The sequence below is a fragment of the Ranitomeya imitator genome, chromosome 4 (assembly GCF_032444005.1).
Source record: "Ranitomeya imitator isolate aRanImi1 chromosome 4, aRanImi1.pri, whole genome shotgun sequence".
Taxonomy (NCBI): Eukaryota; Metazoa; Chordata; class Amphibia; order Anura; family Dendrobatidae; genus Ranitomeya; species Ranitomeya imitator.
The window spans coordinates 34,423,190-34,448,178 of record NC_091285.1 but is presented as its reverse complement, the minus strand read 5'-3'; the positions used below and the strand labels follow the sequence as shown (position 1 = coordinate 34,448,178).

The following is a 24,989-nucleotide window of genomic DNA, read 5'->3' as shown; positions in this document are numbered from 1 at the left end:
TCCTGCCCTCCGCCCCACCCCAGAGCACCACATAAAGCCCCACCCACAGTCCTGCCCTCCACCCCACCCCAGAGCACCACATAAAGCCCCGCCCACAGTCCTGCCCTCCGCCCCACCCCAGAGCACCACATAAAGCCCCGCCCTCAGTCCTGCCCTCCGCCCCACCCCAGAGCACCACATAAAGCCCCACCCACAGTCCTGCCCTCCGCCCCACCCCAGAGCACCACATAAAGCCCCACCCACAGTCCTGCCCTCCGCCCCACCCCAGAGCACCACATAAAGCCCCACCCACAGTCCTGCCCTCCACCCCACCCCAGAGCACCACATAAAGCCACGCCCACAGTCCTGCCCTCCGCCCCACCCCAGAGCACCACATAAAGCCCCGCCCTCAGTCCTGCCCTCCGCCCCACCCCAGAGCACCACATAAAGCCTCACCCACAGTCCTGCCCTCCGCCCCACCCCAGAGCACCACATAAAGCCCCACCCACAGTCCTGCCCTCCGCCCCACCCCAGAGCACCACATAAAGCCACGCCCACAGTCCTGCCCTCCACCCCACCCCAGAGCACCACATAAAGCCACGCCCACAGTCCTGCCCTCCGCCCCACCCCAGAGCACCACATAAAGCCCCGCCCTCAGTCCTGCCCTCCGCCCCACCCCAGAGCACCACATAAAGCCCCACCCACAGTCCTGCCCTCCGCCCCACCCCAGAGCACCACATAAAGCCCCACCCACAGTCCTGCCCTCCGCCCCACCCCAGAGCACCACATAAAGCCCCACCCACAGTCCTGCCCTCCACCCCACCCCAGAGCACCACATAAAGCCACGCCCACAGTCCTGCCCTCCGCCCCACCCCAGAGCACCACATAAAGCCCCGCCCTCAGTCCTGCCCTCAGCCCCACCCCAGAGCACCACATTAATCCCCACCCACAGGTCGCCCTGGAGCACGAGCATATAATTAACTGAAAACTGCAAATAAAGTTTTAACGTTTGAACAACAACCACAAGACAGATTCCATCACTCAGGTATCATGTTAATCAGTATAACTGCGCTGACCTGACATTGTCTGTAGGTTGCTGGGCACAATCCTGCTGACAGGTTCCCTTTAACAGTCCTCATACAGCAATAAGTGACTGAAGAATTTGCTTAGACATATAAATGGTTGTCCATTTCTTGGAGTGGTGTAAATAATAAAAAAAACTATACTCACCTCCCAGGCATCAGCACTGTCAGGCTATGTGCACACGTCAGGATTTCTTGCAGAAATTTCCTGAACAAAACCGGACATTTTCTGCATGAAATCCGCATGCGTTTTTTGGGGGTTTTTCTCGCCTTTTTTTCGCATTTTTGACACTTTTTTTCCGGAGCTTCCCAATGCATTAAATAGTGGGAAAAACGTGAAAAATCCACAAAATTAATGAACATGCGGTTTTTTTTTTTTTACCGCGATGCGCTTTTTTTCTCGGAAAAAACACATCACGTGCACAAAAATTGCAGAATGCATTTAAAATGATGGGATGCTTATGTATGCATTTGTTACGCGTTTTTCCCACAGAAAACGGCAGAAAAAAAACGCGAAAAATCCTGAACGTGTGCACATAGCCTCACCCTTTATTGGCATTAGCATCCAGCTGGGACCACTGCAGCCAATCAGCACCCAACTCTCCACTGATTGGCTGCAGAGGTCACCTGACAGCTCCCGCTCTAGAGACTAGTGGGAGGGGGGTATTACTGTACTGAGTGCGGAGGGGAGTATAGGAGTTTTCCTTCAGCTCCACCACCGTAGACCCATTAAAGAAGCGTACAATCCCTTTAAGGTGTAAATCACCTGCGGTAGTGAGGGGTTATTATCACCACATGTATGGCATGGGCTAGATTGGCATGATCTGCTCATGTTTAATGTATTTGTCTATATTTGCCCCGTATTCACATGTAAAGCGCCATGGAATAAATGGCGCTATAAAAATGTATAATAATAATAATAATAATGATATTGTACTGTATTTGGGTTAGACTGTGGGAGCATTATTATTTTTGAACACCAGATGGCGGTAGACTTTCAGGCATGTCATGTACAGTTACAACGATAATGCGTGTTGCCCGGCAGCGCTCACAATTCTATACGCATGCGCAGAGTCAAGTAAAGAACTGCGCCTGCGCCGTTCTCGGGACGCGCTTTCGGCTCTACGCATGCGCATTGCTTAGATCACGGCTGTGTGCGCGTCTCGCTGTACGGTACGCGGCTGTCTGCTGCTTTTTTTTTCTCCTCCTGCACCATAGAGACGACGAGCTGGAGCAGCCGGGCAGTTAGCAGCGGGCGGAACCATAGAGAGGTCGTTAGACAAACGACTGCGCGGCGGTTCAGGACAGAGCTCGGGAGGTGAGGCCCGGTGTGTAGGCCTGTGTGCGCCCTGCAGATGTCACTGCGCCGGCTGCAGGGGAGCTGTGTACACAGTATGTATATACCGCCATGCACGGTATGATGCCACCTTCATAGTGAGACATGGTCCTTAGCCTGTAGGACTGCACCTCACAGGGATTGGCTGCAGCGGTCACCGGCTGTAAGCACAGGACCTGGGGAGGGTGACTGTTACTAAGTTAATAATAATGGTGTTAAAGTCTCTGTAGAAAACCCTTTAAGGTTCTTTCCCGCCATAATCATTCATTGCATATTTAAAGGTTTTTTATTAACTTTCCAGACAGTGGGCCCAGTGTACACCTCTCGGGGGTCCCCCACCACGGATCGTGTCTGTGTGCAGTGGCTGCAGCCTCGTATACGCCTCTGAGGCTGTTAGAGGTGGTCTGGCCGTACGCTACAAGCTTTGGGCCAGACAGCCCCTTTAAGTCTGGGTCAGGAGATAGACTTTTGTGGCCCATACACAAACCTTGGTGCTACGGTGATGGATGGTGGCGACTTCACTGCTCCAGCCAGTATACAGAGTCAGAAGGTTCTCGCTCCCATCGCTGCTCTGTGCACTGGCTGCAGCGGTAACATCATGTCAGTAGCATGCATGACCATAACAGCTAGTTACTGAGGTAAACGGCACAAGCCTGTGAGCTTAGTGATTGGCTGCAGCGGTAACATCATGTCAGTAGCATGCATGACCATAACAGCTAGTTACTGAGGTAAACGGCACAAGCCTGTGAGCTTAGTGATTGGCTGCAGCGGTAACATCATGTCAGTAGCATGCATGACCATAACAGCTAGTTACTGAGGTAAACGGCACAAGCCTGTGAGCTTAGTGATTGGCTGCAGCGGTAACATCATGTCAGTAGCATGCATGACCATAACAGCTAGTTACTGAGGTAAACGGCACAAGCCTGTGAGCTTAGTGATTGGCTGCAGCGGTAACATGTCCATAGCATGCATGACCATAACAGCTAGTTACTGAGGTAAACGGCACAAGCCTGTGAGCTTAGTGATTGGCTGCAGCGGTAACATGTCCATAGCATACATGACCATAACAGCTAGTTACTGAGGTAAACGGCACAAGCCTGTGAGCTTAGTGATTGGCTGCAGCGGTAACATCATGTCAGTAGCATGCATGACCATAACAGCTAGTTACTGAGGTAAACGGCACAAGCCTGTGAGCTTAGTGATTGGCTGCAGCGGTAACATGTCCATAGCATACATGACCATAACAGCTAGTTACTGAGGTAAACGGCACAAGCCTGTGAGCTTAGTGATTGGCTGCAGCGGTAACATCATGTCAGTAGCATGCATGACCATAACAGCTAGTTACTGAGGTAAACGGCACAAGCCTGTGAGCTTAGTGATTGGCTGCAGCGGTAACATCATGTCAGTAGCATGCATGACCATAACAGCTAGTTACTGAGGTAAACGGCACAAGCCTGTGAGCTTAGTGATTGGCTGCAGCGGTAACATCATGTCAGTAGCATGCATGACCATAACAGCTAGTTGCTGAGGTAAACGGCACAAGCCTGTGAGCTTAGTGATTGGCTGCAGCGGTAACATCATGTCAGTAGCATGCATGACCATAACAGCTAGTTGCTGAGGTAAACGGCACAAGCCTGTGAGCTTAGTGATTGGCTGCAGCGGTAACATGTCCATAGCATACATGACCATAGCAGCTAGTTGCTGAGGTAAACGGCACCAGCCTGTGAGCTTAGTGATTGGCTGCAGCGGTAACATCATGTCGGTAGCATCATTGACCATAACAGCTAGTTGCTGAGGTAAACGGCACAGTCCTGTGAGCTTAGTGATTGGCTGCAGCGGTAATGCGCACTGTTGATGCAATATCAACGCAGCTGCCAGGAACTGGCGCTGGAGTGGGGGAGAGTGAGTACCTGATAATAATAATATTATTAAATTTATATTTGTTATTATTAACTTATATATCTGTTATCTTGGGTATAAGCGTTTGGAGTCCACATTCCTTCAAGTGGAAAACCCCCTTTGCTGAGATACCAAACGATGAGCATTCTCCCCAAAACACGGTCACTTTGTACGGATCTCAATGTCCGGACCAGCGGCGTGTCTGCTGATAGCCACATATAAGCTTATTGAATTAGGAGACCCGCGGGCGGTCTTGGGCATTGTGGGGCCTTTTTGTTGACTGATGAGTAGAGGGCCCCCCGAAAGTAAGATATGTGTCCATCATATTAATTTAAAGGCAGACACCTCTTCATAGATTCAGCGTGTTCTTTCAGCAAAATCAGAAGTTTGCCGTTTACTTTATAACAGAGTGCGGGTGGTCCTGCCACCTCCCAAAATCCTTTTATCATAGGAGGGTTAGGCTACGCCCCCTCCCCCATCTGTCATATTTATGCCGAAGACAGGAGGAAGGAGTTGAGGAATCGCGAGGCGCCGTTAAATAATGTCTCTGTTAAAAATAGTTGTTGCCCTAAATACCGGTAATTTTAATTGCCGATGGAAAGCTCCTGCAGGATCCAGCTTCATATTTTGAATGGCGTCCGCTCCCGGGTGCAGAAGTGCCATCATGCTGGAGACTTTCCTAAGGCTTACCTGCCTGCAGACTCGTCAGTGTCACCATACAGACCTCCGATTCTTAGATGGGTATGGTTAGGTAGTCCGTACACAAATAAGCAACTCTGCAATTTGCTTTCTGTTTAAAGGTACCTTCACACATAACGATATTGTTAACGATATCGTTGCTATTTGTGACGTAGCAACGATATCGTTAATGAAATCGTTATGTGTGACAGCGACCAACGATCAGGCCCCTGCTGGGAGATCGTTGGTCGCTGAATAAAGTCCAGAACTTTATTTGGTCGCTGGACTCCCTGGAGACATCGCTGGATCGGCGTGTGTGACACCGATCCAGCGATGTCTTCACTGGTAACCAGGGTAAACATCGGGTAACTAAGCGCAGGGCCGCGCTTAGTAACCCGATGTTTACCCTGGTTACCATCCTAAAAGTAAAAAAAAACAAACACTACATACTTACCTACCGCTGTCTGTCCTCCAGCGCTGTGCTCTGCACTCCTCCTGTACTGACTGTGAGCCGGAAAGCAGAGCGGTGACGTCACCGCTCTGCTTTCCGGCTCACAGCCAGTACAGGAGGAGAGCAGAGAAGCAGAGTGCAGCGCTGGAGGACAGACAGCGGTAGGTAAGTATCTAGTGTTTGTTTTTTTTACTTTTAGCATGGTAACCAGGGTAAACATCGGGTTACTAAGCGCGGCCCTGCGCTTAGTTACCCGATGTTTACCCTGGTTACCGGCATCATTGGTCGCTGGAGAGCGGTCTGTGTGACAGCTCTCCAGCGACCAAACAGCGACGCTGCAGCGATTCGGATCGTTGTCGGTATCGCTGCAGCGTCGCTAAATGTGAAGGGGCCTTTACTCTATCCATCTCCTGATTAGTGATGAGCGAGCGTGCTGGGATAAGGTGTTATCTGAGCATGCTCAGGTGCTAATTGAGTGACTTTGGCGTGCTCAAATATGTTTGAGTCGCCGTGGCTGCATGTCTCACGGCTCTAAAACAGCTGTGACATATACAGGGGTTGTCTAACAAGCAGGGAATCCATGTATGTGTTGCGGCTTTTGAACAGTCATGAGACATCCAGCTGCGATGAGTAGAACGTAGTATTTGAGCACAACGAAGTCATTCTGTTAGCAAAAAGCTAATCACTAATCCTGATCTTTTTCTCTTTTGTTGTTTTAAAACCTGTCCCCACTCCCAAGATGATGGCAGTAGCCGAACATACGGCCGAGTTCCTATGAGACTATTTTCACATGTCCAGTAGTGATTCGTTAGAATGGATCCAGCGGCAATCCATTGGCAAAAAGTTGTGCAGACCCAACTGTTTAGTCCGTCTTTAAACACCTGATCTCTGCTGGATCTATGTTTTTCTGTTTTTTTGCTTTGTTTTGTTTTTTTAAACATTGGCATCTCTGAAAAAAAAAAAAAATCAGACATGTTTTTGTTTTTTGTTTTTTTTTATTTGAAACTGATTTAAATTTTTTTTTTTTCTTACTGGATTCAATAAGCAAAAAACGGATCCATTACAAATGGTAGAAGCGGATTAGTTTTCCATAGTCTTCAATGAAAAAAAAAATGGATTCAGCAGAGATCAGTTATTCTAAAAAAGACTTAAAAGCTCTGCACAACTTTTTTCCAAGGAATTGCTGCTGGATCTGTTTTGTCCCGTCCCTACTGGACAAGTGAACATTGCCTAAGGCTACTTGCGCACATCAGTTTTTTTGCCATCAAATGTTGAAAAAAAAAAAAAACGGATCCGTCGCAGATTGTGAGACAATGTCCCAGAGAACCTTCCTTCCAAAGGCCAAATCGGTATTAGACATTAAATCTAGTCTGTAATGTTTTGAAAAGGTGTGGAATGAGGACCAGGTTGCAGCTTTGCAGATCTGCTCAATGGAGGTGCTTGCCCTCTAAGCCCATGAGACTTACATAGCTCTGGTGAAGTGTGCTGTAAAGGGCTCTGGAGGTACCATTTCTTGGTTTCCGTAAGCTCCACAAATTGCCTTCTTAATCTAATTTGCAATCGTGCTCTTGGAAGCTTTTTTTCCCTTATTTTTTCCAAAGTGTTGTATGAAGACATTCTGGTCCTTCCTCCTTGACCTTTGAGGATAGTTCTTCGAACATCCAGAGTATAGAACTCTGTTTCTTTAGCATTGGATGCGTTCTGCCAAATTAAGGCAGTACGATTTCTTGGGACCTTTAAAACTCCAAGTAAACCTTAGGTGGGGGATATTCGGGAGAAATCTTGGAGGCGGTTGTATGAGGAACGAATAAGTGTGAAGGAGAGTAGTAGGTCTTGGGAGGATCAAACATTACGTGAGGGAAGATATTGGGAGATTAGTTCAGAGATATATGGAGGAGACAGGTTATGGATGGCTTTGTAGATCAGTGTTAAGGTACCGTCACACTCAGCGACGCTGCAGCGATATAGACAACGAGCCGATCGCTGCAGCGTCGCTGTTTAGGTCGCTGTAGAGACGTCAAACACAGCAGCTCCAGAACGATGCAGGAGCGATCCAGTGACGTAACGGCGACTCACTTATCGTTCTCGCTGGTTGTTATTTCCATGTAAACCATTGCAGGCATCGTAGCTTTTGATGTCAAACATGACGATACACGCCGACCTGACGACCAAATAAAGTTCTGGACTTCTAGCTCCAACCAGCGATGTCACAGCAGGATCCAGATCGCTGCTGCGTGTCAAACACAACGAGATCGCTATCCAGGACGCTGCAACGTCATGGATCGCTGTCGTTCTCCTTGTAAAGTTGCTGAGTGTGAAGGTACCTTTAGTAGTTTGAACTGGATTCGTTGGGGAATTGGGAGCCAGTGGAGGGATTTGCAGAGGGGAGGAGAGAGGTGGATTAGCTGGGCAGCAGAGTTGAGGACAGACTGGATCGGTGCAAGAGAGTTAGCGGGGAGGCCACAGAGGAGGGTGTTGCAGTAGTCGAGGTGGGAGATGATGAGGGCCTATATGAGAGTGGTTGATTCTAAGGGGATGAAAGAACCGCTTCTTGGCCACTTTGGGTTCTGGCAGTGCTTTCTTTTTGTCCGCTGCCTTTTCCAACAATTCGTCCAGGGTTTGCCTGAACATATCTTCCCCATTTGAAGGAGAGAGAGCAGTGCACTAAGTTTGACCTTTTTAATAGCCTGGCTCCCCTATGACAGAAGTAAAATTGGGCAGAGGTCTACCTTTGGCAGTAACCTGTCTTCTTATAGGGTAGGAGGAGCTGAGTGATAATACCCAATCTTTTCCCAAAAAACTGTATAATATGTAATTTATACCTCCTAAACATCTGCTCTTCCTCTACTAAGGAGTCCAATGGGATTTACAGCCAAACCTGTATACCCACTACATAGACTGTCGATTACTGAAAGGACTGCCCACTGGACTCAAGTCAGCAAGCGTAGGGGTTTAATGAAAGTTATACTTTTCCCTATTTTATCTATCCACTCAGCTCCTTGCACATAATCCTGCATGTACAATGAACAAGCAGTCAAATTAAAATAAAATAATGAAATCCATATATAAACTTGGGTACTGTATCTCCAGAATCGTACGGACCTAGAGAATCATATTGACAGGTCACTTTCAACAAAGGAACTGCATAAAGAAACCCAAAAGACAATGGTGGAATTGCCTTTTGTTTTGCAATTTTATCCCAATTTTACTGGGACCAGCGATGTCACATTTATCAATATTTATTACATGCACGCATGTATGGTATTGTGTATCTGTGCAATCATAAGAGGACGACGACCGGTGCAAAATATCTATTCCCGATCTCCTGGTGGTAATTTTAGAGGTTGGCCACTACTTTTTCATTGATTACCGCCGCCGACCGTGCACAGTTGGCAGCTGATCGGTGGGGTGCCGGATGTCGGACCCTGGCCAGTCAGACATTGATGGCCTATCCTAAGGATCGGTCATCAGTTAAAAAATAGTTTACAACCTTTTAGTTTCCTTTTTTCTCCAAAGGACTCTGATAGTGTGATGCAGATGGTTATTTTGGATTTCTGGGTTCGTGCATCTATGTTGGATACTCCTTTCATTCCATGATTTTGGCAGCCAGATGCTTCCACCCAAATCCATAAAGCCAGATGTGGTCGCTGACAGCCATATCTGAAATGTCTCTGCTGAGTGTTGGATGTCAGACCCTTGCTTTTTGGCAACATATTAAAGGGGAACCCGTTACTTTTACGCTAACAGCCCGTTCTCAGGCATGGCCATTGGCTGGGCAGCTTCTTTTGGCTTCTCCACACCTGGCTTAATTGACAGGTGTCCGTATATGTATGTGGAGAAACCTGTCAATCAGACTAGTTTGGGTGTGAAAAAGTCGGAAGGGGTGTACTCTTTTTCTCCGTAGGATTCTCTGTTTACAGGGTTTTAGAAAATCCAGGTTTCAATTTGTTTTTAAAAATCTGCATTTTATTCATTCTCTCACCAACTCCAGCTCTGAAGGATTGATGTCACATCGGCGGTGCTGCAGGAGATCAGTTATTGGCTGCAGCGCTGTTGATGTGACAGACAATAACACTGGAAGCAGCGGCGGAGACTACAGGGGTTTTCCGAAACTGCCAAACCCCTTTTTCTCTGAAATACTTTACTGTATCATCCTGTATTGCAGCAGTCTGTCCAGATTGCTTTCTGCCTATGGTTCAGACGGCATTAGATTCCTAGAACTTTGTGTAATTAATCTCTCCATTAAACACACAGGTGTAAAACCCTCCCTCTGTCCAGGACGAGCCTCTTCCTGCCTCGGTCTTTCCAAGTCATCGCCCAAAAATTGCTCCACATCCGATCACGATGCCGGCGGCCGTGGTGGACAACAGTCAAGTGATCTGTGAGGTTTGGGCAGTGAACCTGGAGGAGGAGATGCGCAAGATCAGAGAGCTTGTCCGCACCTATGGATACATTGCAATGGTGAGTGCTATAGGATCACTTCTCCCAGTCTTCACATAGTGATAGATTTTTACTTAGATTAGTGATCAATAAAATAAGTTTCCGTCTCCCTGATATAGTTTGCTGCCTGATCCATGTTTCAGGTGTTTTTTTTTAAAGGGAGTGTCCCTCTCAGTAAAACAGGCTGGATATGAGCTCTGTGTATACCCAGAGTACTGCTTTCTTTATTAGCTCATATCGGCACAGTTTCTTTTCTGTACTGATATCATGTGCATTTCTCCTGTAGCTTGTTTTGACTGCCCTTGGCGAGACTATACCTACTTTCTTCCCTATCCACACTTTGGAGATCTGAATCTTTAACACTGAGGGAAGGGGGAAAGCCAGACTGGCCGATGTTCATAGGAGATGGGATTCTTGCTATATATTGCAATACTATGGTACTGCTGTGTATGGCACAAGCAGTCAGATGATCGCAGGCTCAAGTCTCCGAAGGTGACTAACAAATACAATAAAAAGTAAAAAATATATATATATATATATATATATATATATATTTTTCAAATAAAAGTTGGAATCCTTCCTTTTCTCCATTAAATGAAGCAAATAAAAAATAAAAATACACACGTGATCTCCACGTCAGTAAGTCAAATTTATCAGAATCTAAAATTGAATAACCCAATCAATGTATGGCCAGAATTGTCTTTTTTTTTTTTCTCCCACTTCACCAACACACAATACAATAAAAGGCGATTAAAACATTGTATCTGCTTCAAAATATTATCAATAAAAACAAGCCCCTCTACCACACACCTCCATCACCCAAAACGCAAAAAAAACCATTATGGGTCTCGGGAAATGGTGACACAAGAAAAAAATGTATTTATTTTTTTTCACCACATAAAAAAAGAAAACTACTGGTATCGTCCTAAGCATACTGACCTGCAGAATAATGATGCAAAGTAATTTTTATTGTATAATAAATGTTGTAAAGGGGAAAAAAAACACAGCAAAATTACACTTGATTTCCCTCCCCCCCATCTTCCAATACATTACATGGTACAATGGATGGTATCTTTCAAAAGTACAGCTTGGCCCACAAAATACAAGTCATTGTATGGCTATATCAATGGAAAATTAAAAACGTTATGGCTGTTGAAAGAAAAGGGAAAAAACGAAAGTGCAAAAAAAAAATGGAAAAGGTTGAACATATGCGATGCATAAAGTGCTGTTTTAGCTGCCTAGTTCATGCACTTTTAGAAGCTGCTTTGAACAGCTGCTCTAACAATCTGTACTCCTCTCTCCCTTGTGAGCCTTCCTGCGTCACTGCGCCAGGCTCAGGCAGCTTTGAGTGTTTGTTTGTAGAGTGAGTTTTCTTGCTGGAGCTGCAGATTAAAGCGGCCTTTAATGACCTGGTTATTTTCCATTTTGGTGTCCTCCTCCCCTTGCAATAGCCATAATTTTTTTTTCTCACTTCCACATAACTGTATGTTATACTTTTGAATAACACTATTCATTATTATTATTTATATCGAACCATTGATTCCATGGTGCTGTACATGAGGAGGGGTTACATACAAATTACAGATATCACTTACAGTAAGCAGAGTAACAATTACAGACTGATACAGAGGGGCGAGGACCCTGCCCTTGCGAGCTTACATTCTACAGGATGGTGGGCAGGAGACAATAGGTTGAGGGTTGCAGGAGCTGTTGGTGAGGCGGTAGCTCCGGTAGTGGTGAGGAGGCAGCGGGGTCAGTGCAGGCTGTAGACTTCGTGAAGAGATGGGTTTTCAGGTTCTGTCTGAATAATCCGAATGTGGTTGATAGATGTGTTGGGGCAAAGAATTCCAGAGGATGGGGGATATTCGGGAGAAGTCTTGGAGGCGGTTGGTTGGGGAGCGGATAAGTGTGGAGGAGGCCCCTTGAAAAAGGAGTCCGAAACGCGCGTCGGGGCTGACGCACGTGCCTGGTGACAGCGACAGAGTCCCTCTCCCCGTTACCGACCTGAGGTAATTATACCGTTTGCCTTCCTATGAGCCCTACGGGGTTTGGATGGGTTTTATTATATGGGGAGTCGGTTCTGACTGATATACAGGGGTGGTATTGAGGGAGGACTAATATAATTATTTATGTGGATGTGGTTCTATTTATTTATTGAACTATAGATCCTCCGTATTAATACCCATGTGGGAGTTATCTGTGCGCTTTGTTATACCACGGTGGTGCGTCAACACATAGCGATGGTGTTTGAATAGTCGGGTGTTCCATCCCCCTAGTTTGGTCATATTGTCTTTTAATATTTGTGTATAATAAAATTGTGGGTTTTGTATGAATATTCAGTGCCTTCTGATCATCATTTGTGTTGAAGTCCTAAATGTGGAGGAGAGTAGGAGGTCTTGGGAGGACCGGAGATTACGTGAGGGAAGATATCGGGAGATTAGTTCAGAGATATATGGAGGAGACAGGTTATAGATGGCTTTGTAGGTCAGTATTAGTCATTTGAACTGGATACGCTGAGGGAATGGGAGCCAGTGAAGAGATTTGCAGAGGGGGGAAGCGGAGGAGTAGCGAGGAGAGAGATGAATTAGTCGGGCAGCAGAGTTAAGGATGGAATGGAGAGGTGCAAGGGTGTTAGCAGGGAGGCCACAGAAAAGGATGTTGCGGGAGATGAGAGCGTGCACAAGCATTTTAGTAGATTGACGGTTGAGGAAAGGACGGATTCTGGAGATATTTTTGAGCTGGAGGCCACAGGAGGTATAAAGAGCGTGGATGTGCGGTTTGAAACTCAGGGCAGAGTCAAGGGTTACTCTGAGGCAGCAGACTTTCGGTATGGGGGAAAGCGTAATGTCGTTAATTGCGATAGATAGGTCAGGTATGGAAGATCTGTGAGAGAGAGGAAAGATGATGAGTTCAGATTTGTCCACACTGAGCTTGAGGAAGCGAGAGGAGAAGGATATGGCTGATAGACACTCTGGGATTCTGGACCACGGAGAGGTGACGTCTGGGCCAGAGAGGTAGATCTGAGTGTCATCAGCATAAAGGTGGTACTGGAATCCATATGACTTTGAGTTGTCCCAGGCCGAGTGTATAGATTGAGAAGAGTAGGGGGTCCTAGAACAGAGCCTTGGGGGACTCCAACAGAGAGAGGGTGGGATGAGAAGGTAGTGTGGGAGTGGGAGACGCTGAATATGCGGCTGGAAATGTATGAGGAAATCCAGGATAGGGCGAGGTCTTTGATGCCAAAGGAGGAGAGGATCTGTAGTAGGAGGCAGTGGTCAACTGTGTCGAAAGCAGAGGACAGGTCTAGAAGGAGGAGTACAGAGTATTGTCCGTTAGCTTTGGCTGTAAGTAGGTCGTTAGTAATTTTGGTCAGGGCTGTCTCAGTGGAATAATGGGGACGGAAACCAGATTGTAGATTGTCAAAGAGCAAGTTAGATAAGAGGTGGGAGGAAAGTTCAGCGTGGACGTGCTGCTCCAGAAGTTTGGAAGCAAATGGAAGCAGCGATATTGGGCGATAGCTGGACATAGCGGTTGTGATGGGTTGAAGAGGTGGGTTAGGGATGGGATAAGTGTGGTGGTGAGGTTTGGGAGGAGGTGGGATGGCATGTGGGGTAAGGCTACTTTCACACTGGCGTTTTTTGCCAGACGTCGCAATGCGTTATGGCAAAAAACGCATCCTGCAAAGTTGTTTGCAGGATGCGTTTTTGCCCCATAGATTAACATTAGCGACGCATTGCGACACGTCGCAACCGTCGTGCGACGGTTGCGCCGTGTTGTGGCGGACCGCCAGGAGCAAAAAACGTTAAATGAAACGTTTTTTGCTCCTGACGGACCGCTTTTTCCGACCGCGCATGCATGGCCGGAACTCCGCCCCCACCTCCCCGCACCTCACAATGGGGCAGCGGATGCGCCTGAGAAATGCATCCGCTGCACCCGTTGTGCAGTGCGTCAAACGCTAGCGTCGGAATCTCTGCCCGACGCATTGCGACGGGGAGATTCCGACGCTAGTGTGAAAGTAGCCTAAAGTGCACAAGTGGTGAGTTACGATTTGGAGAGGAGACAATTAAGCCCCCCTTCAGTGATGTTGGAGAGGAAGGTTATGGAGTTTGGGCATTGGTCTGGTATACAAAGGGGTTGTGGTGGTTGAACAATAAAGACTTGCCTTGTTTGGTCTATCTTATTTTTGAAGTGTGTGGCAAAGTCCTCAGCAGAGATGAGGGAGGTTGGAGGGGGCAGTGGGGGCGGAGGAGGGAGTTAAAGGTTTTGAATAACTGTTTGGGGTTGCAGGATAGGGAAGATTCGAGGGTTGTAAAGTAGGCCTGTTTAGCAGAGGTGAGGGCTGATTTGAATGCGAGTGTTGCTTGTCTGAGTGCAGTGAAGTCGTCTTGCACATTTGTTTACTTCCATCGCCGCTCTGCACCCTGGATACTTGCCAGAGCTTTTAAAGGGAACCTGTCACCCCCCTCAGGCGTTTGTAACGAAAAGAGCCACCTTGTGCAGCACAAATGCTGCATTCTGACAAGGTGGCTCTTTTAGTTATGATGCCTGCACACGCAGAAATAAAAGTTTATAAAATGTGCCGCCTCATACCGTGAAACTGTCCTGGAGGCGCGACTTTCCTTCCTTATCAGCCGCAGCACAGCCGTCACTCAGGGCCTGTGCGCGCCGGGCGCCGCCTCCTCTTGCTGCATTATCGTCCCCTGGGCTTTCGCATTTTTTTTTTTTTTTTTTTTCAGGCATGCGCAGTTGCACTTCCCTTCGTACTTACAGCGCAGGCGTCGGGGACGATAATGCTGCAAGATGAGGCGGCGCCCGGAGTGATGGCTGTGCTGCGGGGGGGGGGGAGGGGGGGGGGGGTGGTGCAGGTTCCCTTTTAGTGATGTTATTGTGCCGCGGTTGTCTGTTGATACGTCGCACTCTGCCGAGAACGGGTGGGGCGGCGATACCTTGAAAAGCGGGAAAATAAATTCCAAGTATATTGAAATTACAAAAAAAAGTTCAAATCCACTTTTCTTTTTTGTTAATTTACCATTTTCGCTATATGGTAAAACTGACCTGGCAGTGTGATTCCAAATATGTATATTGTGTTTAATATTAGTGATTTTTTTTTTTCTCGTTAAGCTGATTAAAATTCATTTATTTTATATTTGGATATATCGGACCTGTATGAACACAGCAGCTCCAAATATATGTAGTTTTTTTTTAATTTTGTAATTGCTTTATTTTTAACCCCTTAATCCCATATGACGTACTATCCCGTCCAGGTGACCTGGGACTTAATTCCCATGGACGGGATAGTACGTCATATGCGATCGGCCGCGCTCACGGGGGGAGCGCGGCCGATCGCGGCCGGGTGTCAGCTGCCTATCGCAGCTGACATCCGGCACTATGTGCCAGGAGCGGTCACGGACCGCTCCCGGCACATTAACCCCCGGCACACCGCGATCAAAGATGATTGCGGTGTGCCGGCGGTGCAGGGAAGCATCGCGCAGGGAGGGGGCTCCCTGCGGGCTTCCCTGAGACGATCGGTACACGGTGATGTACTCACCGTGTACCGAGCGTCTTCTCCCTGCAGTCCCCGGATCCAAAATGGCCGCCGGGCTGCATCCGGGTCCTGCAGGGAGCACTTCCGGGTCAGGATCAGGCTGCAGCTGCAGCTCTAATCCTGCCCGGCTGTATGTCAGATCACCGATCTGATAGAGTGCTGTGCACACTGTCAGATCGGTGATCTGTGATGTCCCCCCCTGGGACAAAGTGAAAAAGTAAAAAAAAAAATTTCCACACTTGTAAAAAAAAAAATAAAAAAAAAATTCCTAAATAAAGCAGAAAAAAAAAAATATTATTCCCATAAATACATTTCTTTACATAAAAAAAAAACAAAAAAACAATAAAAGTACACATATTTAGTATCGCCGCGTCCGTAACGACCCGACCTATAAAACTGGCCCACTAGTTAACCCCTTCAGTGAACACCGTAAGAAAAAAAAAAAAAAAAACGAGCCAAAAAACAACGCTTTATTATCATAACGCTGAACAAAGAGTGGAATAACACGCGATCAAAAAGACGGATATAAATAACCATGTTACCTCTGAAAACGTCATCTTGTCCCGCAAAAAACGAGCCGCCATATAGCATCATAACCAAAAAAATAAAAAAGTTATAGTCCTCTGAATAAAGCGATGCCAAAATAATTATTTTTTCTATAAAATAGCTTTTATCGTATAAAAGCGCCAAAACATAAAAAAAATGATATAAATGAGGTGTCGCTGTAATCGTACTGACCCGAAGAATAAAACTGCTTCATCAATTTTACCAAACGCGGAACGGTATAAACGCCTCCCCCAAAAGAAATTCATGAATAGCTGGTTTTTGGTCATTCTGCCTCACAAAAAAATCGGAATAAAAAGCGATCAAAAACTGTCACGTGTCCGAAAATGTAACCGATAAAAACGTCAACTCGTCCCGCAAAAAACAAGACCTCACATGACTCTGTGGACCAAAATATGGAAAAATTATAGGTCTCAAAATGTGGAGACGCAAAAACTTTTTTGCTATAAAAAGCGTCTTTTAGTGTGTGACGGCTGCCAATCATAAAAATCCGCTAAAAAACTCGCTATAAAAGTAAATCAAACCCCCCTTCATCACCCCCTTAGTTAGGCTAGGTTCACATTGCGTTAATGGGTTAACGCTAACGGACAGCGTTGCACGGCGAAAATGTCACAATTAACGCCGTGCAACGGGTCCGTTAGCACAACCATTGACAGCAATGTGATTTTCAGGTGTAGCGCATCGCTAGAGCGTGCCATTTTCGGCTCGCGCTAGCAAGGTGCCATTCTTTTGTGGCGCGCCTCAGACGCTGCTTGCAGCGTCCGCGGCGCGCCCGAGGTCCGATCCCCGATCTTCCAGAGCGGGGACGTTAACGCGACCACTAAACACGACACCTAAAAAGACATTGTGTTAGCGCAATCCGCTAGTGCTAAACGGATTTCCCTAACGCAATGTGAACCTAGCCTTAGGGAAAAATAATAAAATTAAAAAAAATGTATTTATTTCCATTTTCCGGTTAGGGTTAGGGTTAGGGCTAGGGTTGGGGCTAGGGTTAGGGTTTGGATTACATTTACGGTTGGGATTAGGGTTGGGATTAGAATTAGGGGTGTGTCTGGGTTAGGTGTGTGGTTAGGGTTACAGTTGGGATTAGGGTTAGTGGTGCGTTTGGATTAGGGTTTCATTTATAATTGGGGGGTTTCCACTGTTTAGACACATCAGGGGCTCTCCAAACGCGACATGGCGTCCGATCTCAATTCCAGCCAATTCTGCATTGAAAAAGTAAAACAGTGCTCCTTCACTTCCGAGCTCTCCCGTGCGCCCAAACAGGGGTTTACCCCAACATATGGGGTATCAGCGTACTCGAGACAAATTGGACAACAACTTTTTGGGTCCAAGTTCTCTTGTTATCCTTGGGAAAATAAAAATTTGGGGGGCTAAAAATCATTTTTGTGGGGAAAAAAAGGATTTTTATTTTCACGGCTCTGCGTTGTAAACTGTAGTGAAACACTTGGGGGTTCAAAGTTTTCACAACACATCTAGATAAGTTCCATGGGAGGTCTAGTTTCCAATATGGGGTCACTTGTGGGTGGTTTCTACTGTTTGGGTACATCAGGGGCTCTGCAAATGCAACGTGACGCCTGCAGACCAATCCATCTAAGTCTGCATTCCAAATGGCGCTCCTTCCCTTCCGAGCTCTGCCATGAGCCCAAACAGTGGTTCCCCCCCACATATGGGGTATCAGCGTACTCAGGACAAATTGAACAACAACTTTTGGGGTCCAATTTATTCTGTTACCCTTGTAAAAATACAAAGCTGGGGGCTAAAAAATCATTTTTGTGAAAAAAAAAAGAATTTTTATTTTCACGGCTCTGCGTTATAAACTGTAGTGAAACACTTAGGGGTTCAAAGTTCTCACAACACATCTAGATAAGTTCCATGGGAGGTCTAGTTTCTAATATGGGGTCACTTGTGGGGGGTTTGTACTGTTTGGGTACATCAGGGGCTCTGCAAATGCAACGTGACTCCTGCAGACCAATCCATCTAAGTCTGCATTCCAAATGGCGCTCCTTCCCTTCCGAGCTCTGCCATGCGCCCAAACAGTGGTTCCCCCCCACATATGGGGTATCAGCGTACTCAGGACAAATTGGACAACAACTTTTGGGGTCCAATTTATTATGTTACCCTTGTGAAAATACAAAACTGGGGGCTAAAAAATTTTTGCGAAAAAAAAATAAATTTATTTTAACGGCTCTGCGTTATAAACTGTAGTGAAACACTTGGGGGTTCAAAGCTCTCAAAACACATCTAGATAAGTTCCTTAGGGGGTCTAGTTTCCAAAATGGTGTCACTTGTGGGGGTTTTTAATGTTTAGGCACATCAGGGGCTCTCCAAACCAACATGGCGTCCCATCTTAATTCCAGTCAATTTTGCATTGAAAAGTCAAATGGCGCTCCTTCCCTTCCGAGCTCTGCTATGCACCCAAAAAGTGGTTTACCCCCACATATGGGGTATCGTCGCACTCAGGACAAATTGCACAACAACTTTTGTGGTCTAATTTCTTCTCTTACCCTTGGGAAAATAAAAAATTGGGGGCGAAAAGATCATTTTTGTGAAAAAATAAGATTTTTTATTTTTACGGCTCTGCATTATAAACTTCTGTGAAGCACTTGTTGGGTCAAAGTGCTCACCACACATCTAGATAAGTTCCTTAAGGGGTCTACTTTTCAAAATGGTGTCACTTGTGAGGGGTTCCAATGTTTAGGCACATCAGGGGCTCTCCAAACGCAACATGGCGTCCCATCTCAATTCCAGTCAATTTTGCATTGAAAAGTCAAATGGCGCTCCTTTCCTTCCGAGCTCTGCCATGCGCCCAAACAGTGGTTTACCCCCACATATGGGGTATCGTCGCACTCAGGACAAATTGCACAACAACTTTTGTGGTCTAATTTCTTCTCTTACCCTTGGGAAAATAAAAAATTGGTGGCGAAAAGATTATTTTTGTGAAAAAATATGATTTTTTATTTTTACGGCTCTGCATTATAAACTTCTGTGAAGCACTTGTTGGGTCAAAGTGCTCACCACACCTCTAGATAAGTTCCTTAAGGGGTCTACTTTCCAAAATGGTGTCACTTGTGGGGATTTCAATGTTTAGGCACATCAGGGGCTCTCCAAACGCAACATGGCATCCCATCTCAATTCCAGTCAATTTTGCATTGAAAAGTAAAATGGCGCTCCTTCCCTTCCGAGCTCTGCCATACGCCCAAACAATGGTTTACACCCATATACGGGGTATCAGCGTACTCAGGACAAATTGGCCAACAATTTTTGAGGTTCAATTTCTTCTCTTACTCTTGGGAAAATAAAAAATTGGGGGCGAAAAGATCATTTTTGTGAAAAAATATGATTTTTTATTTTTACGGCTCTGCATTATAAACTTCTGTGAAGCAATTGGTGGGTCAAAGTGGTCACCACACATCTAGATAAGTTCCTTAGGGTATCTACTTTCCAAAATGGTGTCACTTGTGGGGGGTTTCAATGTTTAGGCACATCAGTGGCTCTCCAAACGCAACATGGTGTCCCATCTCAATTCCTGTCAATTTTGCATTTAAAAGTCAAATGGCGCTCCTTCCCTTCCGAGCTCTGCCATGCGCCCAAACAGTGGTTTACCCCCACATATGGGGTATCAGCGTACTCAGTACAGATTGTACAACAATGTTTGGCATCCATTTTATCCTGTTACCCTTGGTAAAATAAAACAAATTGGAGCTGAAATAAATTTTGTGTGAAAAAAAGTTAAATATTCATTTTTATTTAAACATTCCAAAAATTCCTGTGAAACCCCTGAAGGGTTAATAAACTTCTTGAATGTGGTTTTGAGCACCTTGAGGGGTGCAGTTTTTAGAATGGTGTCACACTTGGGTATTTTCTATCATATAGACCCCTCAAAATGACATCAAATGAGATGTGGTCCCTAAAAAAAAATGGTGTTGTAAAAATGAGAAATTGCTGGTCAACTTTGAACCCTTATAACTCCCTAACAAAAAAAAATTTTGGTTCCAAAATTGTGCTGATGTAAAGGAGACATGTGGGAAATGTTACTTATTAAGTATTTTGCGTGACATATCTCTGTGATTTAAGGGCATAAAAATTTAAAGTTGGAAAATTGCGAAATTTTCAAAATTTTCGCCAAATTTCCGTTTTTTTCACAAATAAACGCAAGTTATATCGAATAAATGTTACTACTAAAATGAAGTACAATATGTCACGAGAAAACAATGTCAGAATCGCCAAGATCCGTTGAAGCGTTCCAGAGTTATAACCTCATAAAGGGACAGTGGTCAGAATTGTAAAAATTGGCCCGGTCATTAACGTGCAAACCACCCTCGGGGCTTAAGGGGTTAATGGGGCAATCTCTTGTATTTTAAGTTTTAGATTTTTTTTTTCTCTGTATTTTAGTCCCAATAGGGGACTTGAACCTGTAATCATCTGATCGCTTGTAAATAGCCGTGTATCAGCAATATTCAGAGGGACGGTATAAATGGCTTTTAAAACATAGGACCCTCCTCGCCACTTCCGATCCTCGATAACCTTATGTTTGCTTTAATTATACTTTATTTTGTTTGCAGGACACAGAGTTTCCCGGTGTGGTCGTGAGGCCGATTGGAGAGTTTCGAAGCACCATAGATTATCAATACCAGCTCCTGCGCTGCAATGTAGACTTACTAAAGATTATACAACTAGGTCTCACCTTCATGAATGAAAAGGGGGAGTACCCGCCGGGGACCAACACCTGGCAATTCAACTTCAAGTTTAATCTCACGTAAGTGTAATAATTGCTAAAACGATTGCTGTAATTCCAATACGCTGGATATTTTCATTAAACGGTCAGATAAGGCCCAGAGGAGACAGTGAAGGGAATATGTGCGTCACGGCCTGTCAGTCTCCAGGTCAGTTGGGTTGCCGGAGGATGATGGCCTCTAAAACCCCTTTAAACTTGATAACTAGAGTATATCTTCTCGTTCTTGTAGCAGTTTTCAGGTATCCTGTGTGAAACCAATGCACCCACCTTAGTCCAAAGTTCTACCAATGCGTCAGCGTTGTATTTCTCGTCTTGCAGAGAGGATATGTATTCTCAAGACTCCATCGATCTGCTGGCAAACTCCGGCCTTCAGTTCCAGAAGCATGAAGAAGAAGGTATCGACACGCTGACGTTCGCAGAGTTACTCATGACCTCTGGAGTGGTTCTGTGTGATAATGTGAAGTGGCTCTCATTCCACAGGTGAGGCTTGTGCCACGTCGCTGTGCCACCATATGGCTTTATGGCATATCTGTATGATCAAGGCTTCACGTGCCTACAAGTTCATGTTTAAGTGGCCAAACATTTCAGGTTAAATTTACCAAAATCTGTTGGGTACGGAGCAGGGCTGTGGGGTCGGTAAGCCAAACCTCCGACTCCTCAATTTCCATGACTCCGACTCCACCAAAATGGGCTCCGACTCCAGAGCCCTTGACTGGAGACAGTCAGTCAACAGGAGATGAGCCGTTGTGTCCGGCAATGGCAACTAGCACTGTATACGAAGCTGTGCTGTTCTCTCTATACCCTCCCTGATTACTGGCGGTGCCAATATTGACCACCTATCATGGGGATACGTCATCAATATCTAAGTAGTGAGCAGCCCCTTCATAACTTAAAATAGCCATCTCATAAACAACCGTGTCCCCCCCAACTTTCTTATAAAGATGAATGCACAGCTCGGCCAAATAAGCAAGTCCAATTTGGGTGTGAAATTCGCTAACCTGTAGCGAATATAGCAAATTTATGTTGTTCTGTCCTCGTTTAGTCCCGCCATCTAATTGATTTGTTTCTGTTCACTGCAGCGGATACGACTTTGGCTATATGGTGAAACTTCTCACAGACTCCCGACTTCCAGAGGAGGAACACGAATTCTTCCATATATTGAATCTTTTCTTCCCATCCATCTACGATGTAAAATATTTAATGAAGAGCTGCAAAAATCTTAAGGTGGGATATAAAATCTTCTGGCTTTAGTAGGATTTGTTTTTTTTAATGTTGACTCTGTGTTTAGAGTCCATTGGGCGGTCCTACTTAGTGATTGACAGCCATCTGTATGCATTGTGCAGGGAAGGTTGTCAATCACTACCGAGGACCTTCCCCCCCCCCCCCCCCCATTTCCACCCCCCTCAATGGATTTGCAGTTTTCTCATGTGATGGTGATTACAGTAGATTAAATAGTAGAACCTTACTGAAACGTATTTCTTGTCTCAAACTGTGTTTATTGACTCCTCTCTTGTACAGGGTGGTCTGCAAGAGGTGGCCGATCAGCTAGATCTACAAAGGATTGGTCGGCAGCATCAAGCAGGTTCTGACTCCCTTCTGACCGGCATGGCGTTCTTCCGTATGAAAGAGGTGGGTACGTGTTCTGGATCATTCCAGAGAATCGCTGCACGTGCTGGAAAATTGTGTTGTGCCCTGCACGAATCTCTGCCAGCATGGAGGAGTCACAGACCACTCCTGATGGTGATTCTGTGGCTTCCGCTTCGACAGACCAGCTGCTTCTCTTTTGCTCCGCACTGTCGACAGGGCATGACTGCCAACATCATGCTGATTGACAGCCGGCTCCCTGCAGCAGTCACGTCCTGTCGACAGAGCAGCCGGGAAGAACAACTGTTCTGTTGACGTGGAGCAACTAAATCGCCAGCAGGAGCAGACAATCACGGCTATGTGCCGGCGTTGGGTAAAACAGACAGGTACTTGGCATCTCCTGCCTGTTGGTTTTTAGGCTCACAGTAAAAGAAAAATAGATCTAAAAATGGTCCTGAATAACCCCTTTAATGACATGCTGATGTACTGTGCCAGTTTATAATGTGTTACACTTTATTTGTTTTTCTGCGCCAGCTGTTTTTCGAGGACCACATTGACGATGCCAAATACTGCGGACGTCTATACGGGCTGGGAACAGGAGTCGCCCCCAAGTCGAGCGAGGAGGCCGAGGAGAAAATTAGCATCATGTCTCTCATCAACAATGGACAGCAATGAGACATCCTTTCCTTGGTCTCCTATCTCCTGACAATATGCTACGTCATCTTCCTATATTCTCCCACGTCTCTCGTAGATTTGCTCGTCTCTGCCACATCGCTTCCACAAAGGGCAATTTTTTTCCCGAGGCAGCTGTAGATTAAACAGCTGTCAAAAAATGACTGTGTCTACAAACATTGTGCCAGAGCTGTCACATATATACATTGTTTTAAAACTTTTACTCAGACGTCAGCATCTTACAAAAAGAAAAAAAAAAAAAATTTGCAAACGTAGTAATCGTCAAAAAAAAAAACCACTTCTCCACACATGACCAATTCTGTGGGCTGTGGCATATAGAAACATGTTAACCCTTCGCTCATTATTGTGCAACGGCAAACATTTCCTTTGCTTTCAGTGTGGACTATTTAACTGGAGCATTGTGAGAATCGCATTGACCAGGTCAGTGTTTGTCCTTGTTGCTTAGCTAAAAGAGCCTTTTACAGAGGTTCTCCACTATTCTTCTGGCTGCACCATAGAATAGACCTTTGGCTCTTCATTGGATTTGCAGTCTGATACAGATGCATCTGCTTCGCCAATATTGTGGCACTTGTTTCCTATCCAGGTACAGATATATCTGCATATGTTCTTTCTTTGGAGACCTGATTCTTTGACTGCAACCCCTGAAGAGATCGCAGGCGAAACCCCATTATAGTTCTTAACGCAGCATGTATTGCCTCCAGCCTGAAATACAAGAGGTGGCCTTCTAGAAGGTAAATCTGATACTGTTCCCACTTTAATCCTATTGTTAGAAGATTCATCTAAGAGGAGTCTCAAAGTTTTTTTCGTTTTCTTCTTCTGATCTCATATGATGAATTTTGGTGATTAATGGAGACCAACACAAAGGTCTATATATATAGTTATAGATTAGCTTGTTGGTGTTCAAGGATATATATATATATATATATATATATATATATATATATATATATATATATATATATATATATATATATATATATATATATATATATATATATATATATATATATATATATATCCTTGAACACTAGCAAGCTAATTTAAGTTATCCAGCTCTAGACGCCTTCTTAAAGTGAAATGTCTTCTTTTGTGACCAGTTCATTCTGTTTCAAACCATTTAAATTGCAAAATGAAGCAACTTTGCAAAAAGTCTTCATTGAAAATCTCCTATTACTCTTCTCGACCGTACAAAAAAACGTTTAGTCCGTTTCTGTCGTCCTATTGACAACCGTCTGTCCCATGCCGCACCTGCCTACCAAATGTACGCTACCAACTTTTTACTGCAGGAGTCGGCAACCTGCAGCACTCCAGCTGATGTGAGACTATAACTCCCAGCATGTCATGACAGATGCTTGCTGGATGTTGTAGTTTCCCAACAACTGGAGAGCCACAGTTTGTTTGACCCCTTTTAACTTGGGGACAAAATAAATTACGGCTGACTACATTGGGTTTGTAGTCTGTTACCATGACGACATATAGATGCTGCATACTCAGGATGTTTGTGTTTTTTTTGTTTTTTTTAAGACTTCTCAAAGTTATTTATTTTAATTTTAGATGAATTGGAATAATACAAGGTGAAGCTTCCCTTTAAGAACGTGCAATGCCTTTCCTTTTTAATGTGAAGCTATTTAAATCTAGTGAATGTGACCATGTGGGGTAAAGCCAGTGTGCCTGAAAATCTTTGCCATGCTTCATTGGTATCACACAGGGCTTCTTATGTATCAAAGGTGTCAGTAGCTACCTGGAAATTTTCGGAATTTTTTCTTTTCTTCTGGTATTAAATCAACAAAAAACTAATGGCGGACTCTTATGTATTTAACGCTGCACACAGTCTCATTGTATGAAGAAACCAAATATATTGACTCCCAATAAAAAGATTCTGACTCGCTGATGATGGTGTAATGAACATAAAATGAATTGTATTTAATATTTTCTGCCGTGCGGCACAAATACCCAGAACAGATGTTTTATTTTTATTAGTGACCGATTTCTGATGCTTC

The 24,989-nt window shown here is 45.2% G+C and overlaps 1 protein-coding gene across 2 annotated transcripts; it reads left to right on the top strand.

Moving 5' to 3' along the window:
• Positions 1 to 2,185: 2,185 nt before the first annotated feature.
• On the top strand, positions 2,186 to 23,211 carry CNOT8 (CCR4-NOT transcription complex subunit 8). 2 transcript variants are annotated; one of them, XM_069763510.1, is made up of 7 exons: positions 2,186 to 2,379; positions 9,680 to 9,886; positions 20,540 to 20,733; positions 21,031 to 21,192; positions 21,792 to 21,936; positions 22,231 to 22,341; positions 22,831 to 23,211. In XM_069763510.1, the coding sequence occupies exons 2-7, from the start codon at positions 9,770 to 9,772 to the stop codon at positions 22,969 to 22,971; spliced, it is 870 nt and encodes a 289-aa protein (XP_069619611.1). In that variant the 5' UTR covers positions 2,186 to 2,379; positions 9,680 to 9,769; the 3' UTR covers positions 22,972 to 23,211. The 2 variants fall into 2 exon arrangements, with proteins under 2 accessions (XP_069619611.1, XP_069619612.1); XM_069763511.1 differs by having other exon boundaries at positions 2,327 to 2,453.
• Positions 23,212 to 24,989: the final 1,778 nt, after the last annotated feature.